Below are 15,790 nucleotides of genomic sequence, written 5' to 3' on the forward strand. Positions count from 1 at the left end.
GCTTAGCTGTTCTTTAGTCGTGACTCTTTGTGAAGGACTAATAGAAGTGTCGATATTTATGAGAACGCGCACTGGTGTTTCTGATCTATTGCTCCTTTTCAGAGAGGTCCCGTGACCGGAAAGAATCACGCTCTTTGGCACTTTTATTGCTTCCCTGCCTGCAGGACGAAAGAATAATTTCTTAATTTCCTCTCTTTTGAAACTTTCTTCGCCAGGAAGCTCCTCGCCTTCGTAATATGTTGATCCCTGAGAAAAAGCTACTCCTTGCGCCCTACCGTTTAGAAATTGCCGTGGCACTTCAAGTGCTTCGGTGCCGCCGTAACCTTGTCCATTGCTATATTCTACGCTTCGATGTCCTCCATTGTTTGGTCCGCTTAGCGGCCCAAGTGAACCTTGGCTGGTAAACCCATTAGATTGCCCATTGCCAAAAGCAGCATTGGTACCCCCGTTACCAATTTCTGCCAGCATATCTGACGTTCCTACAACGTCAAATTGGCCCACTGTTCCCCGGAAATAACTACCGCTGTCTCCGCCATTTCCTGTAGGGCCCTGGCCTTCATAAACTTCACCGTTGCCTTGAAGCCCATTCAGTCCTGTACTGTAGCGACCACGCACCGTGTCGTCTCCATTTTGTGTTTGCCCTGGAACTTCAATACCATTTGGCCGGCGGAAACCATTTCTTTGGCCTTCTGGAATTTGTTGCGTAGACCACTGAGCACTGTTCACTCGGCTTTTCTTCCCTTCCCTAATAATCGGCCTCCAGCCGCCTTTCGGACAGAACTTTGGAGGTGTGGGTCCACCAACATTTTTTCTACCTCTGAACCGTCCACTAGGCAGTGCTTGTCCGAAATTCCTGCCATTATTTTGAAAGCTTCCCCGTTGCGATGTTTTAGGAAATCGTGCCCCCGAATCACCATTGCTCAGGCTGCCTTCGCCCTGTTCAAAATCATTCTGTTGTCTTCCGACGCCCTCGCCATTCCTAAAGTGATTTGATCTTCCATTGCCTTCTCCTCCATTATACTGCTTGGTGCGGCCGTTCGCTGGAAATTCGCTGTTTCCGTCGCTGCCGAAATCGCTGTTTCCTGCCCCGCCACCATTTCCATTAAAATGCGTAGAAAAATAACTTTCCCCTGAACCTTCTGACAATTTCCTTCCTCCCCCATTTCCTTGAAAGTTACTTTTTCCAAAGAATCCTTGATTTCTGTACCGATATTTCGGATACTGAAGGTGAGAGCCTTTTACTTGGAGGTCACCATTCACCAAACCATCTGCAGCGCCGTTAAAAGATGAATGACCATTTGCACGTACACCACCGTACACATTTTTCAACACGTTATCGCCCTGCGGTGCGTCTTGTAAACGGCTGCCAAATTCACCTATGCGAATTGAACCGCTATTGAACTTTGCGTTGTATCTAGGGTCAATGATAGGCTTCCACCCAGAGCCGTTTTTGTAGCCTTCTTGGCGATTTTCGTTTCCTCGGGGACTACCCGCTCCCTGAGCGTTCCTGTTGACCTGCCCTCGCACTATGCTTTCTTCTGGCCCTTGGATGTCTGGATATTGTTGAATCTGCGCTTGAAGCCCTCCTTCCCGCACTCCCCCGTACACCAATTCTACAGGCTGTGCTGCTTGATATCCCTGCTTCTGACTGAGGCCTCCGGCTAATGGAGTGAGTAACTGGACGTCTTTAAATCCAGTTACTGCTTGAGGAAAAGCATGTTGTTGTGGACCCTGAAAGCCACTATTGGTGTATCCAGAACCAGCTGCGCCAGAAAAGCCATTGCCCCCTTGGTAGCCACCGTTTGCGAAGCCTGGCTGAGGACCTGCTCCTGCGCTGCTGTAGCTGTTGCGGTCTTGACCCTCACCGTTGCCGCCTCCAGGGTGTCCAAGCCCGGGAGGAAAACCCTGCGTGCCGCCTCCGTTTTCGTAGCCTCTGCCTCCACTAGGAACGTTGTTGCCGTAGCCTTCTTGAGATCCCTCTCCACTGTTTTCGAGTCCTTGTCTAAATCTGCTTCCGCCGCCGTACTTGCCGCCGCCTCCACTGCTAGAGTGGCCCCTTTGTACTGCACCATCACCAAAGCCAGCCACAGCGCCGTTTCCTTCGCCGTAATTTTCACCATTACCGCCGCCGCCACCGCCGTTGAATCCGCCATTGATAAAACCTGCTCCTCCACCGTTTCCAAAGCCGTATTTGCCTCCGCCACCGCCGCTAAATTCGCCGCTGTCAGAGCCTCCTGCTGCACCGTTTCCTTGGCCATAATTTCCCCCGCCCCTGCTGCTGCCGCCGCCCCCACCGTTCAATCCGCCATTGCTAAAACCTCTACTGGCGCCGTTTCCATAGCCGTATTTGCCTCCGCCACCGCCGCTAAATTCGCCGCTGTCAGAGCCTCCTGCTGCACTGTTTCCTTGGCCATAATTTCCACCACCTCTGCTGCTGCTGCCGCCACTCCCGCCATTGAATCCGCCATTGTTAAAACCTCCACTGGCGCCGTTTCCATAGCCGTAGTTTCCTCCGCCACCGCCGATAAACCCGCCGCTGTCAGAGCCTCCTGCTGCACTGTTTCCTTGGCCATAATTTCCACCACCTCTGCTGCTGCTGCCGCCACTCCCGCCATTGAATCCGCCATTGTTAAAACCTCCACTGGCGCCGTTTCCATAGCCGTAGTTTTCTCCCCCACCGCCGTTAAATCCGCCGTTGTCAGAGCCTCCTGCTGCACCATTTCCTTGGCCATAATTTCCAACACCGCTGCTGCCGCCGCTGCCACCGCCCCCTCCGTTGAATTCGTCATTGTTAAAGCCTCCTGCGGCGCCGTTTCCATGACCGTATTTTCCTACCCCACCGCCGTTAAATCCGCTATTGCTAGAGCCTCCTGCTGCACCGTTTGCTCGGCCATAATTCCCGCCCCCACCGCCGCCGCGGTTGAAATGACCCCTTTGAAAAGCACCGCCATTACGTGATGCTGTTGCACCGCCATTTCCGTTAACACCACCACCGTCGCCGTTAGACTGACCCTCTTGAGATTCTCCGTTCTGTGAACCTGCAGTGTCCCCGTTTCCATATCCGGCCCCGCTTTGCACGTCTTCTGCACCGCCTGCATCATCTTCTTGGTAGGTGCTGCCGTCGATGTCTATCGGGTAAAGCTCTCCAGCCCCGGTGGCCGCATATATCGGTGTCTTTAGCACTCCTATGGAAGACACCGGCTTTACAGTGTGCATCACGTAGTGCGACTGCGGGACATGCAGAGCGAGTTTAGAGACAGGCACTTTTTGGACTAACACGGGATGGAAGCCGTGCGCTGTGCCAGGTACTTGCTGCTGCGCATGCGCTTTCTTTGACAGCGCACTTAGCGGCACCTTGTGTACAATGTGTGCAACAGGCACTTTGGCGTGTCCGCTGATGGTCTTTGCCACAGGAAAGCTCTGCACGATAGTGGGCGTTTGCACCGGCGCGCTCACAATGGTAGCTTGCTCGTAGACACCAGAAACTCCGGGCAGCACGGTTGGCACTGAGTCTACTAGCTTGGTGAATGGAAGCTTTGACAGCGTTGTCGCATAACCTGGAACCTAGTCATATGAAACAAAGTAAAAGCACAAATTACAATAACGCATGGTCAGAAAATTGTTTACAGTGAGCGCAGAAAGACATTCCCATCATCAGCTAATTGAGTAAAATGAATGTGTGTCTACAAACCAGGTACCGAATTCACAAAGCTCATCGTAAGTGCTGTATGCCATTAGCCTGTAGTCTTTGCCAACACGATATGTCCAACATTATGATTGGCTGGCATCGAGCCTTACGAACAATCACAATAGGATAAAAAATTCTGTTAATGTAAGGATTTTACGTTATGGATGCCTGGCACAACCGAAAGTCACCTGTATTTTGATTCGGCTGCCACTGATAAGGAATGTATTAATGATATTAGCATTCTTAGCGTATTTCAGTAATTTTGTGCTTATCTATCGGTTTCTGTTCAATAAAAAGATTAAAAATTTATTCGGTGATCGACGCATTGTAGCCTGCGTCACAAAGGCTCCTCAAGCACAAAACCAAGATGCTTTTGCGCATCGCCACAAATTTCCGTGGGCCAGCAAGTAAATCAGAACTTTAGTACCGGAACGCCATTGGTATAACCTCAATGGAACTTCGCGCGCACACCGCTGGATGGCGCAACAGGAACGGCTGGGAGTCTTAATGTCGCTGGAACGAGAAAAGTATCGCGACCGTCCGACCCGCCGCATATTAACGCGATAGCACTCGTTTCGCAGAAATTCCGGTGTCGGTGTCTGGGTCGGCGGTGGCGTCTTTGGTTATGAGCGAAAAATCGGCGTTGTCCGTGAGCAAAAATTCGATGTAGATGTAAATAAAGAAATAATAAAAATATTCTGTTCGAGTATTCGAGAAACAAGTGAGGCGAGCGGAGGCGAGTAAGGCGCACCATTCATGGCGTCAAATGACCGCGTGACTGTGGAAAGCGCATCTGCAGTCACGGAAAGGCGCGGCGGCTAAGAGAAAACGATCGCGGTACTTTTCCCGTTGCAATGACTTTAAGGGGCCTTTAAGGATAGCATTACTGCACAGACTCTCTTAAAAGAGCCAGAGTTGCTCCAAGGCACGCCGTCTTGGGTTCAAAAGTTATTGCGGGAAAGCCACTCTCCGTCCACGTAGGAGCCGCGCTCACGCAACAATGCTAGTTCCTTTTTTTTTTCGCTTTCTTTCTATTCTTTATAATGTTGCGTGTAAAACTCGATTACTCAGCTCACGTTTACGAGCCTCGATTTCACGCTTACGTTCCTAGTATGTAATCATTACTTAAAATACAGCGCGCGACGGACATACACACCGGTGCTCTAATTCTGAAATCACTTTCGATCTTCGCATTTCTCGGTCGCGTTTGAAGTGTTCGGTGGCATGCTCGGTGGCGTTTGGCTCATTTGCGCTAACTGTGGAAGGAGAGCTAGAGTCCGTGCACATTAAATTTGAAAGTGTATTCCCACGCTATCACATTCTCCGTTCGCTCAGTCGCCGATCGCACCGGGACCGGCCGAACAACGGCAGTCGTCGGTTGCATCATTGTCGGCGTAGGCTGTTGAATGGCCTCAAAACGACACGGCAGTTTGCTGAATACACTCGATCGTTCATTGCCGTCGGCATCTTCTCGAAGTCGTTATCGGCCTAGAGTTAAGCCCAGTCCACGTACTTTAAAGCGCCTCTCACAGCCTCTGAAGATACAAAAAACGAGCGCGTTATTATCTCCTGGCGTTTCTCGCCTTTCAGGCGCACATTGTGACGCAAGAACAGGGATTCACGTGACGTCATTACGGTAGATACTCTCAATTGGTCCATATACACGAAATATCAGCTGTGAATTGTCTCCTACACTGCTTTTCCATGCAGCCGCCCACCCGTTCTTCCTTGTCTCGCATGACTATCGTGCGCGATCAACTGATTTCACTTTTAGATGCGAAGCAGCTCTTTGACTAGCCTGTGTAACACTGTCCCTCCGTGCGTCCGTACGAATGCGCCGCATCGCAGGCAATGAGGCAGCGGACGAGCTCGCAAAGCGAGCACACTGCGCCGCGACCCCGCTGACGGATTACGCCACGTCGTTGGACTCTGCGCGCATCAACTTTCGTCGAGAGTTAGCACGCGAGCATCCTGACGCGCGGATCGCCGCTGGACGCCCCCCTCCCCCTATTCCTGCAACTTGTTTCACCCGCCGCGATCGCGCGCTCCTCCTCGCTCTGAGCACCGGTTCTGTGTGGCCCGCGGAACGTAAATATCGTCTCCGCGACGCGGCTGCACCGGACTGCGTCGATTGCGGTGCGGTGGAAACAGCGAATCATTTGTTCTGTGAGTGTCCTGCACTTGATGACGCACGGAAGCGGCTCGTCACGGAGTACCGCCTCGTCGGACTGCCCTGTGCGACCCTGCAGGACTTCCTGTATCCCACCGGCCACGAGGATCGCCGCCGTGCCGCCCTTACAGCCCTAGTCTCCTACCTGGAGGACGCGAACCTGATCGTGCGTCTTTTCTAGCCGCTCGACACGGTGAACTAGCGCTTCCCCAGCCTCTTCGCGAGTTATCAGCTTTCACTTACTTTTTTTTACTGTTTCCTTGTTTTTTCATTATACTAACCTCACGCTCTCTCTTTCATTCCCATCCCCCGCGAGTGTTTCGGTTAAGGTGTCCTCACTGAGAGACAGTTATCGTGCACTCCTCCCCTCTTTCCTACCGTCTTCCTCGTTCTTTCCTGTTTAATGAAATGAAGAATCACTCACGCTGCCGCCTCGTCCGTTCGCCCGCAGCACCTGCCGCTACCGCCGCTCGCTCCGCTACCGCGACCACCGCTCGCTACACCGCCGACTCGTCGGTTCACGCGCAATAAACCTGACGCGCGCCTAACGTACGTACGCGTTGAAACATGTTTCAACCTCTCCCTCGCTTCAACTTCGACGTCGAATGTCGGCAGGAAACTCTCAGCGTGCACTTCACCGATCACAAGGCCGTGGTAGTCGAGGCGAAACGCGCGCCAGCTCCGGTCCAGCGCCCGTGTCCACTCTGAAGAAACGACAAGACCTACGCCAGCCATCGCTTCAAACGAATCTTCCAGCGCTCACCGCAGCACCCGCGTTAGCGCCGTTCAACCCGTGACGCCACCCGTGCGCAACGCTGCTGCTTCGCATCCCATCAGGGTTCCCTTTGGGAAGATGGAGTTAATTTTTTTTGTGTGTGTTTTCATCTGCGCATTCGGATATAACAGCGTGTAGCCGACAAGCGCGAAATCCTGATAGGCTCCACGCTTAGTGCTTGTACACGTGATTTTGAGAAATAAGTGGCGAGGAGGAGATATCGCCTGTAGGAAGGGTAGCGAAGGCGAGAAAGAAACCACTTCCTCGTCTTTGAACTCGGGGTGGTGAGGGGTCCTTTAAACAGGTACTTTCAGTCAGGCATGCGCAGCCAGCGCTAGAAAAAGCTACACTTCAGAAAACTTCTTCGGCAACATGAAAACCAGCCGCAAAATGACACCGATCACGCCAATCGTGACGACGTCCACACCGATTGAAATGTGAGTTTTTGAAGTAGGCAAGGCATTAGGCCGAATTAAATGACAATAATAACAATAAAGTTTCTTTTCGAGCTTGGTGGCGCATAGGTCACCGCCCCGTTATAAAGGGGACGCTCATAGTATACAAGCGAGCGGCAAACAGTGGCGTAACTCGCTTTCACATTAGTACACATCTAACCTGATAGCCAGAAAAGGGGTAGCCAAAGGAGGCCGCGTCCTTGTAGTCGTAGGATTGTAGCCCTTCCGAGTACATCGACGACGCGTGGCCAAGAGACAGCCCGTGGGCGCCGCGGAACATGCTCTGGTAGTTCTGGCTGCCATAGGAGCTGTAGGGCCCCGCCGAGTAGCTGCTGTAGGGCAGGTTGCTTGAGTCGAGGGCATCCCATCCCTTCTTCCTATAGCCGGGTCCATCCCAGCCTTTCTTGCTGTGCACTTGGCCGACGTTCAGGTGGTAGCCGGGCTTGTGGCCGTGCTTCTGCGTAGTGAAGGTGAATGTGCGAGCAAGTGAGTAATCTTATACCTCTCAGACCCCCTTGGATTTTTTTCTAATCCGTCGCATTTACAGCTTTGTAGCTGAGCATTAATAATAAAAACGCTTTCACGGCAAAGGGGGGGTCGGCCGTTGGGGGAGGGGGGGGGAGGTGAATGATTTAAGCTTTTCCCGGAATTTTCGTTATTTACATATATGCACACATAGAAACACACGCACGAACATACATAAAGGCTAGTCGGAACCAGTGTTGCGGAATGGGCGCGTCCATTACATTCCACTTTCATTCCGGGGAATTAGAACTTACCACAATTCCATTCCTTTCAATTCCTCGTAATGAAAAAACTTAGCCGATTGCCACCCTGGGAATGGCCGGGCAGCTCAATTCCATTCCTCTAATTCCTCATTGTAGGAAAGACACCTTCATAGCTTTATCGAGCTAAGAATGAACATAAAGCTGATGTTATCAGATGCATTAAGAACTGGAAAAGTACATAAAACACGTTACCAAGGTCAAGTGAAAGTATTCATTCTTGTAGTGCGCTACCGGTGGACACGGACCAAGAAACAAGGAAAAACAACACAAGATGATGCGCAAACTCACAACTACTTTATTTCGATAACGTACAGCCTTATGTAAGTACGTTATCGAAATATAGCGCAGTTCAAGAAGCAGTTTTGCCAGGCGTCTGGAGCGCCTAGACAGGGGCACAGTATTGCAAAAGGGTGCGGGGAGGGGGGAGTATGAGGTGAAAAGGCGGGCAACCTGGTATACGAAAGCTTGCAGTGAACATAAGCATTGCGCCAGCGTCAATACACATCACAACTTAGGGAAGCGCTTTTGCGAATATGAGTCCGAGTCGCCAACGGGTCGGCGACAGAAGCAAAAACCATGAGGTGAAGGGTGCGGAGTCAGTAGGTACTTGAGGCGCCGCTGAGTGAGTGAGTGAAACAACTTTATTGGGTCCACAAGGGGAACAAAATCACAAGGCGTAAGGAAGGGTGCTATACCGCCGCCGTAGTTTCGCACGACGGATATCAACAGCACAGAACCGCGGTTACGCGAAGAATAGAGACAAACTTCGGAGCAACGCAGTGTATAAGGAGAGCATTGTGGCAGGCGCGTTGCTTATAAATGCACGGTGCTTGTAATCAGCCAAACCATTTTGAAAACACTGCTTTATTATTAAATTCGAGGCTGTGACTTACTAATGTTTGAATTTTGAAAAACACTGCATAGACAAAAACGTGCTCTATTCTCGGAAAAAGACCTAATTTCATTCTCATTCCATTCCGTGCAAAAGGCGCTTAATTCCATTCCCATTCCATTCCTCCAAGCGTTGTCCCCATTCCATTCCGGGGTTGCGAAAATGTGGAATGATTCCGGAGTGGCAACTCCGCAACACTGGTCGGAACCACTCCCCCAACACACACACACACACACACACACACACACACACACACACACACACACACACACACACACGCGCGCGCGCGCGCGCGCGCACACACACACACACACACACACACCTAATTTCCGAATAACAGCCTAGTTACGCCACTGAGTTTACATATCTGTAAACTATTGTCACCTATAGTAGGAGGTCTGAGTATGGTGCGCCAGCACCCATACTGAACTTGTACAGGGGCGATGAAAAGAAATGCGCACAGCGCGGCGCGTTAGTGCTCCGCTGTTCGCATTCGTTTTCGTTGTGCTCTTACCACGGCGGCAATAAAAAGACGCAAGGGTCGTCCTAGAATGTATCACGGACATGGATGACCCTAGCGTCTTCTCATTACCAGCCAGGTTTCAACCGCCTGAAAAGCAATGCGAAGTGCGTAGACGTCGCCCTGGTCGCATTTCTTTTTGTCGCAATACAGTATTTATAGCGTCGCCAGAAACTTTTTTCGGGGGGGGGGGGGGGGGTCCAACCATGCTTCATGTATGTGTGTCTGTATATTGTCACGGGGTCGTGACGTCCGCGAAGACAGCAGTCGGCGCGTTCAAGATGAAACCCTTTATTTGGCCGAACTTGTGGCCGGGAAATGAAAACCAAACTACAGCAATACACGCTGTACACTGATAGCGGCGAACAGGACGTCGGCCGTCGATAAACTGCTTATGGCTGGGACGCGTCGTCCATCAACATTCCAATCTTATCACTAGAGACCGGATTTTAGGCAAATGCCTATTTTGTTCCTTGCGTTCCTATCGCGCCACTTTGATATATGAGCATGAATTAGAGGTTAAGAAGGGTTTTTATAGTGTTTTTACAGTGCCTATAAATGCCTATTTTTGGCGTTTGTGCCTAAATGCTTACAAATGCCTATAAATGCCTATTTTCAAAATTGGCGCTTATATGAACACTGCTTAGCCTCAAGTTTCGCTTGCAAGTGCAGTTCGGGACCGTTATTCATGTTACCGGGTAACATTGACTGTTCGGAACTGTTTGGGGTTCAACCTAGTCCTCTAGTTCAGCCAACTCCCGGAAACAACAGCTAGAAGCAATGAAGTGGGACATGCCGGCGAGCATTCGCCGCCGCGCTGACACGGCGCGAGCGGTTGGCAAATGCGAGACCGCGGAGAGTCGTCAGCGGAAAGAAGAGTGAAGAGCAAAAAAAGAAAAAAAACATGGCTGATCCCTCCGTTATAGGAATCGGTATAACACGAAAGTGAAACGTGTCTTCACAGAAGTAGTGCTTATTGTGTAGTGACATATGTGAGCTTGTACAATGTCTATTCGTGTTTGGCAGCTATTGGCCGCGAGATCGAGCGGAGTCGCCGCCTGGCGGCTACTGGCTGAAGCGCGCCCAGTGTGGATTGCTCCATGCGTCGTCTGCTAGCCGCGTTGTGTTTGCATGTGCGCGTACGTCATGCAGGGCCTCAAAAGGCGGTTTGTTCCGTTGCGTTGGTGCAACTTTAACCGCTCGTACGTATGTCTAACAACATGTAAAGAAGCATTTTGCTTTGATCGGCTGTATATGTACTGTAATAAGATCAGTGAGTGCACTTGTCGAGAGTGCTGTGTGTGGTCGTCGTACCGTCCGTTCACGAGAGTCATATCAGTGTAGGTGCCGCTCTGTGGTTCAAGCGCATTGCAAAGTGCACTTGGCGTGGTCCTAAAGATGAGAGGTATTAAATTTCATGTGAATATAGCATTTTAGCGGCTCGGTGGTTAAAAAAAAAGGCTCTCATGCACTTGCGCGTTGCGGTTAGGTGCATAACTCGGGACTGTCGTTTACAGGTTACGCGACGAGCTTTAGTTGTGTACGGTCCTGGTCCCACTGCAGAGAAATATTTCTGTCAAGTCACGTCTGACACTTCGGTACTTAAATTGTCTGAGTTGCTTTGCGCAGTTATAACTTGTGGCGAAATGCATACAAAGACACCCGTGTACTTGCGAGGTAGCTTATGCCTGTCAAATTTGCGCTTTGGCAAGCTCAGTGTCGGAAGTGCGTCAGGCCTCAATCTCTTCCGCGAAAAGCCTTAGAAAAAGAGAGCGAGCGAGAAAAAGATCACAGCATATCCACGGAGTGAATGATGATGAGTGGGCGAAGCTGCGGAGGTTCATCGGTAAACCGTGAATCTTCCGTGAATTCTCCCCAGTACATCATCACCGACGTGAGATCGGGCGCGTTTATACTAAAGGTTCGATGAGAGTTATGACGACTTGCAGCTCACTTTAATTTTACATGTACGGTGTGAATTTTCATTGTTTAGAAAACCATTGCTTTAGAAAACATATGGCGTCTTTCGTTAAGAAGCTGGCGTCTTTTCGTTTTGCTTTAGAAACACCTGGCGTCTTTTCGTTTTGCTTTTAGAAAACATCTGGCGTCTTTCGTTGGTTTATTTCATCGATCAACGGCGTTTTGAACAAAATTTTTATTGTCTAATCACGCACAGGACAAATCTCACCAGGCACTACCTTGGAGGTAAACAATGGCTGCTAATGGGAATGAGAGACAGAAGAAGTCGGCTTTTAGCTAACACTTACACTTCTACTTCTACTAACGTTTCCTACTGGAACATGCCAATGGCTGCTAATGGGGAATGAGAGACAGAATTCGGCTTTTAGTTAACGCGCACGCTGCGAATTTTTTATTGTTCAACAACGCACAGGAGAAATCTCCCACCGGCACCACCTTGGAGGTCAAGATCTGGTACTAGCGTTAAGACTGGTTACGCACTACCGCACTACGACGGGGACGAACGGGTGCCGCTTTAAGGAGCTTCGCCCCTAAAAATATATTCATCAAGACAAGCAGTGGCGATAAACTCGCTCGCGCATTTTCATCGCTTACGTGGCGTGTGAGGGCTCATAAAACGATACCCTTTACTATGCACCAGATCATGCATACACACTTGCCGCGTTTCGGTGCACGTACTTGCCCTTGTTCTCGCGGCCGTGCAAACACAATGGAACATGCGCGAACTACAAAAAGGGCTCGGGGACTCTCGTTTAAACAGACTCATAGCCAAGCGCGAACAAACTTTGCATTCACAGCGCAGACGGTACATGAATGACAAAGAATAAGTTCCATGAATTAATTTTCTTCTTTCTCGATTGATTCTCGCTTAATTTTCCTAGGGAAGTGTAGGAAAATCAAAGCACAGGGAAGCTTCCCTGAGCGTTCGCTTACTGCGACCGTCTTCACGCTCGTAGTGCACCGCAGCAACAAGCATATAAATGCACACATTAGCGAAGTTATCGCTGACTACTCGCCATTCTTTCTCGTCTGCGAACGCGAATGCACCGTCGTCGAAGTGCTTGCTGCACACCATCGCGTACATGGAAGGCGTCCTGCCGTTACGAAGCCTAACGAGCCACAGTCGGCGACGTTCCGCGTCGGTGGGATAGAAATGGAAGCTTATCCCTGGCTCTGTGCAGTATGTGCGGCATTGTGGCACCGAACAAAACCTCACCATCGATAACGAAGAGTTTTCTGCGGGTACGGAACACAAAATCACGATGTGAAAACAGAAGCCCCGTGCACTTCTACACACACCACACGAAACCAGTATCCACACTAGCGGGGTGTCGGTGCTGCCACCTATAGGTCGATCTCGCCGCGAATAGCACCGTTTGACGTGGATGCACCCATGTTGACAGCATGTCTCTATCGCGACGACTAACGCCCATGATCATGAATAAACCGTTGTGGTAGCTGACGGTGTGAACATATTTTTGGACACAGCGAATCGTGAATCCCGCGTAAGGATGATATCAACAAGCTCATAATAAACACTGGTACCCGGTATGCACTTCTTCAAAGCGTCGTCAATTAACGAGAGAAACGGCACGGTGTGCGCTTTCTAGTAATGGGTAGCCGACGCCTGTGCTCATGCATACATAACACACACTGCGCTTCAGCAACACAGGAGGTAGAGGTTCGTAGCCTGAGCCGCAAACGCGTGCGTCCCGCTGGCCTCTGTCTCGCTCCACCAAGGCACGACATTCGCCCGTCGAAATCGCGTCCTTTCTGCAACGCATATTGCAGCAGTTTTGTTAGTCGGTGCTCTCGCAATTGAAGTAGTCGGCGGCGGAGAAATCCCGTTGGTGCACGTGGACGCTGCACTACTCCGATGAGCCGACGCACGCTAACACGAAGCCAAAGGCAAAGAACGTAACAGCGTCAAGGGTGCCTCGGCGACGCCAGCTCGGCCAGTTTACCTCTCTGGCATCGAGACGCTTTAACCATGACCTCCGATATCGCGTGCAATCTCGGAGTAAGCGATAGTAAGTGTCGATCGTGAAGCATTACTTCTTTTCACATCTCACAGACGGCGGCACCGCCCCGCTCCGCCCGCCGCGAAAGAGAATGTGTGAAAGATGTAAGGCGCGTTCGCGCCGTGTCTAGCATCTCCCGAGTTAGCTTAGTCGGTAGAGCGTCAGGCGCTTGTCGTCGTGGCCGCAACGTCGTGGGTTCGATTCCCAGCGGGGTATATTTTTCTTGGATTTTTTTCTTTCTCACCCGTTGGCGTCCATTTTATCAACGTCATATCCGTGACGGATGTACCTGGTGGACCCCGGCATAAAACACTTTCGTGTTAATAAAGATAAATATGTTGTGCACGGGCTTTTGTTTTGTTTGTAATTTACTTTGTAAGGTGCTCACTGCAGTAGCGTAGCCAGAAATTTTTTTCCGAGGGCGAGGGGGGGGGGGGTTCAGTCATACTTTATGAATACGTTCATGCGCGCGTTTGTATGTGTGCGTGTATATATATATATACATGCAAAACTGAAAAGTTTAGGAAGGGGGGTTGAACCCCCGAAGCCCCCCCCCAACGGCCTGGCTACGCCAGTGGTTCACTGCCAGGAAAGAAATTGGCTCTACGCGATTCAACCCGACCAGTACGAGGTATCCATCCCTTGTGGTCTTTTAGCGATCTGGCTATCTGCTCCTGCTCTGCCCTTCTCAGTCATGTCGAAAAGACTGTCAGTAGTGTGTTGATTCGACAGTGGACACTTGACTCGCCATGCAGAACCAACACCTTAGAGGGTGTTGGCAGTGATGTAGTCGGGGGTTCTGCCCAGAGGACCGGAGCCAGCCAGAGACCCGGGGAGATGTCGAGGAGAGGAGCCCGGAGTAACGTTTATTTACAGGTAGCGTGTTGCTACATGATGGGGTTAGCATCATGGAAGCTCTCGGAGCTCGTGAGAGCTTGAGAGAACTTGTGAGAGCTCGTCGGGAGCGCATCGGCGCTCGCATTTTATGTCCTGGTCTTCCCAGGGTTCCCTGTAGGAAAGAACAATAGAGGCCAGGACAGTCCAATGAAAATTTCCATCTTCACCTTCGCCCCCAAAAGGGAAAGGTGAAACGCCGCCTCCTTCCCAACCCACGAAAGGAGAAAGAGGCACGCCCAGTTCGTCCCATGGCGAGGGAAAAACACTGCCCACCGCGCACTACACGGCACAGCACGAAGACGTTGAGTCTTACGTGGAAGTCAATTTCGTAGTCTGTTGCAGTGATGGGGATGCGGCGCCAGGCAGGCCACGAATTGTGGAAACAGCGGCAACAAGGCGCCACGGGGAACGTGGGAAATGCATCTTCAGACGGTTCCCAGACGCTGGGTCCTTTGTCCGGGGCACCTTGACGACAAAGCAAGCCGCCTCGACGGCCAACAACTCTTCCTAATCTGTCAGTCGGTCAGGCGTGCCCAAAGGGTTTTACGAGGGGCGCAGACAACCTGAGAATATTAGACGAACGACCTTCGTGTTGTCGCCGCTCTTGGGGCATCTCTGGAACCGCTGACCCGGAAGAAATCAGGGTAGTCTTAGCCGCAACGTCTCATGCGTCAAAGCGGCGCCAAGCCAGGCAGGCCGATCATAACAGCCCGTCCACCGTCACAGGAGGTCTCGAAGGGGTTGCAGCACCAAAGCACTCCGCAGAGACCGTAGATCTGCTCCCTTGTAGACGTTGACGCAGGCTGCACCAATCTCTGGACCTGAGCCATGGCCAGCAAACGCCAGAAACGAACCACGCAAGACCCGAGGCACAACAAACATATAGAGCACCCAACTGACCTCGAGAAATGCCAGGTTACAGTTTTGGTAAAACTCCCTAGAAATTTACAATTGGTGCGCTCACTCGTGAAAATCAAGAATCAGATAACGAAGCCATAACAAACTCAGACCTACTACGTGCGAAGCAAATCAACAGCCTAACGTTTTGTATCGTTTCCAGAGAAAGCCACATCCTCTAAGGCACGCAGGTGCTACGGGCGATACAATAACTAAAGGGAGTGATTTACACAATACACTAATTACATGTCACGAACTCAAAATACAAATAAAATGTGTCTAAAGCTTTGGGGTTAAACTGGAAAGGCACGGCCGGGTCAACAGCGTTACTGACACTTGCCCAACATCGTGGTCCAAACAACAAACCTCAGCTTTTGCGACGACAATTCTTACAAATAACCAAGCGACTCACGCTTCCCTATTCGCTCCTACACAGAACGCACGCGGAAAGAACAATAAACAAACAAAAATAATTTTCGCGCGGCTCTGCAAAGAGAGAGAGAGAGAGAGAGCTCTTTATTGAAATGCAGAGAATTTAGCCGGCGTGTGTAAATTCGCTGACTTGCTACTCTGCGTGGGGAAGGGGATTGGGGACTGAAAGACACAAAGAGAGAGAGAGATATAGAAAAAAATATAAAAAGTTAAAATAGAATAAAAAAGAGGTAAAAACACAAACTGAGTTTTTTGTATCTTGGGCGGGGACGTGT

General features: G+C 50.7%; 1 protein-coding gene across 1 annotated transcript in view; it reads right to left on the reverse strand.

Moving 5' to 3' along the window:
* LOC119381388 (spidroin-1) overlaps nucleotides 1–15,790 on the reverse strand; it is a 49,895-nt gene that overhangs the window by 18,984 nt on the left and 15,121 nt on the right. The window contains exons 3-6 of the mRNA XM_049412413.1: nucleotides 7,249–7,545; nucleotides 3,355–3,564; nucleotides 2,745–3,228; nucleotides 904–2,585 (exon numbers count right to left, since the gene is read on the reverse strand). Of these exons, the coding sequence (XP_049268370.1) occupies nucleotides 904–2,585; nucleotides 2,745–3,228; nucleotides 3,355–3,564; nucleotides 7,249–7,545 (2,673 nt within the window). The remainder of the gene's footprint in view (nucleotides 1–903; nucleotides 2,586–2,744; nucleotides 3,229–3,354; nucleotides 3,565–7,248; nucleotides 7,546–15,790) is intronic.

Source organism: Rhipicephalus sanguineus, chromosome 1 (genome assembly GCF_013339695.2).
Source record: "Rhipicephalus sanguineus isolate Rsan-2018 chromosome 1, BIME_Rsan_1.4, whole genome shotgun sequence".
Lineage (NCBI taxonomy): Eukaryota > Metazoa > Arthropoda > Arachnida > Ixodida > Ixodidae > Rhipicephalus > Rhipicephalus sanguineus.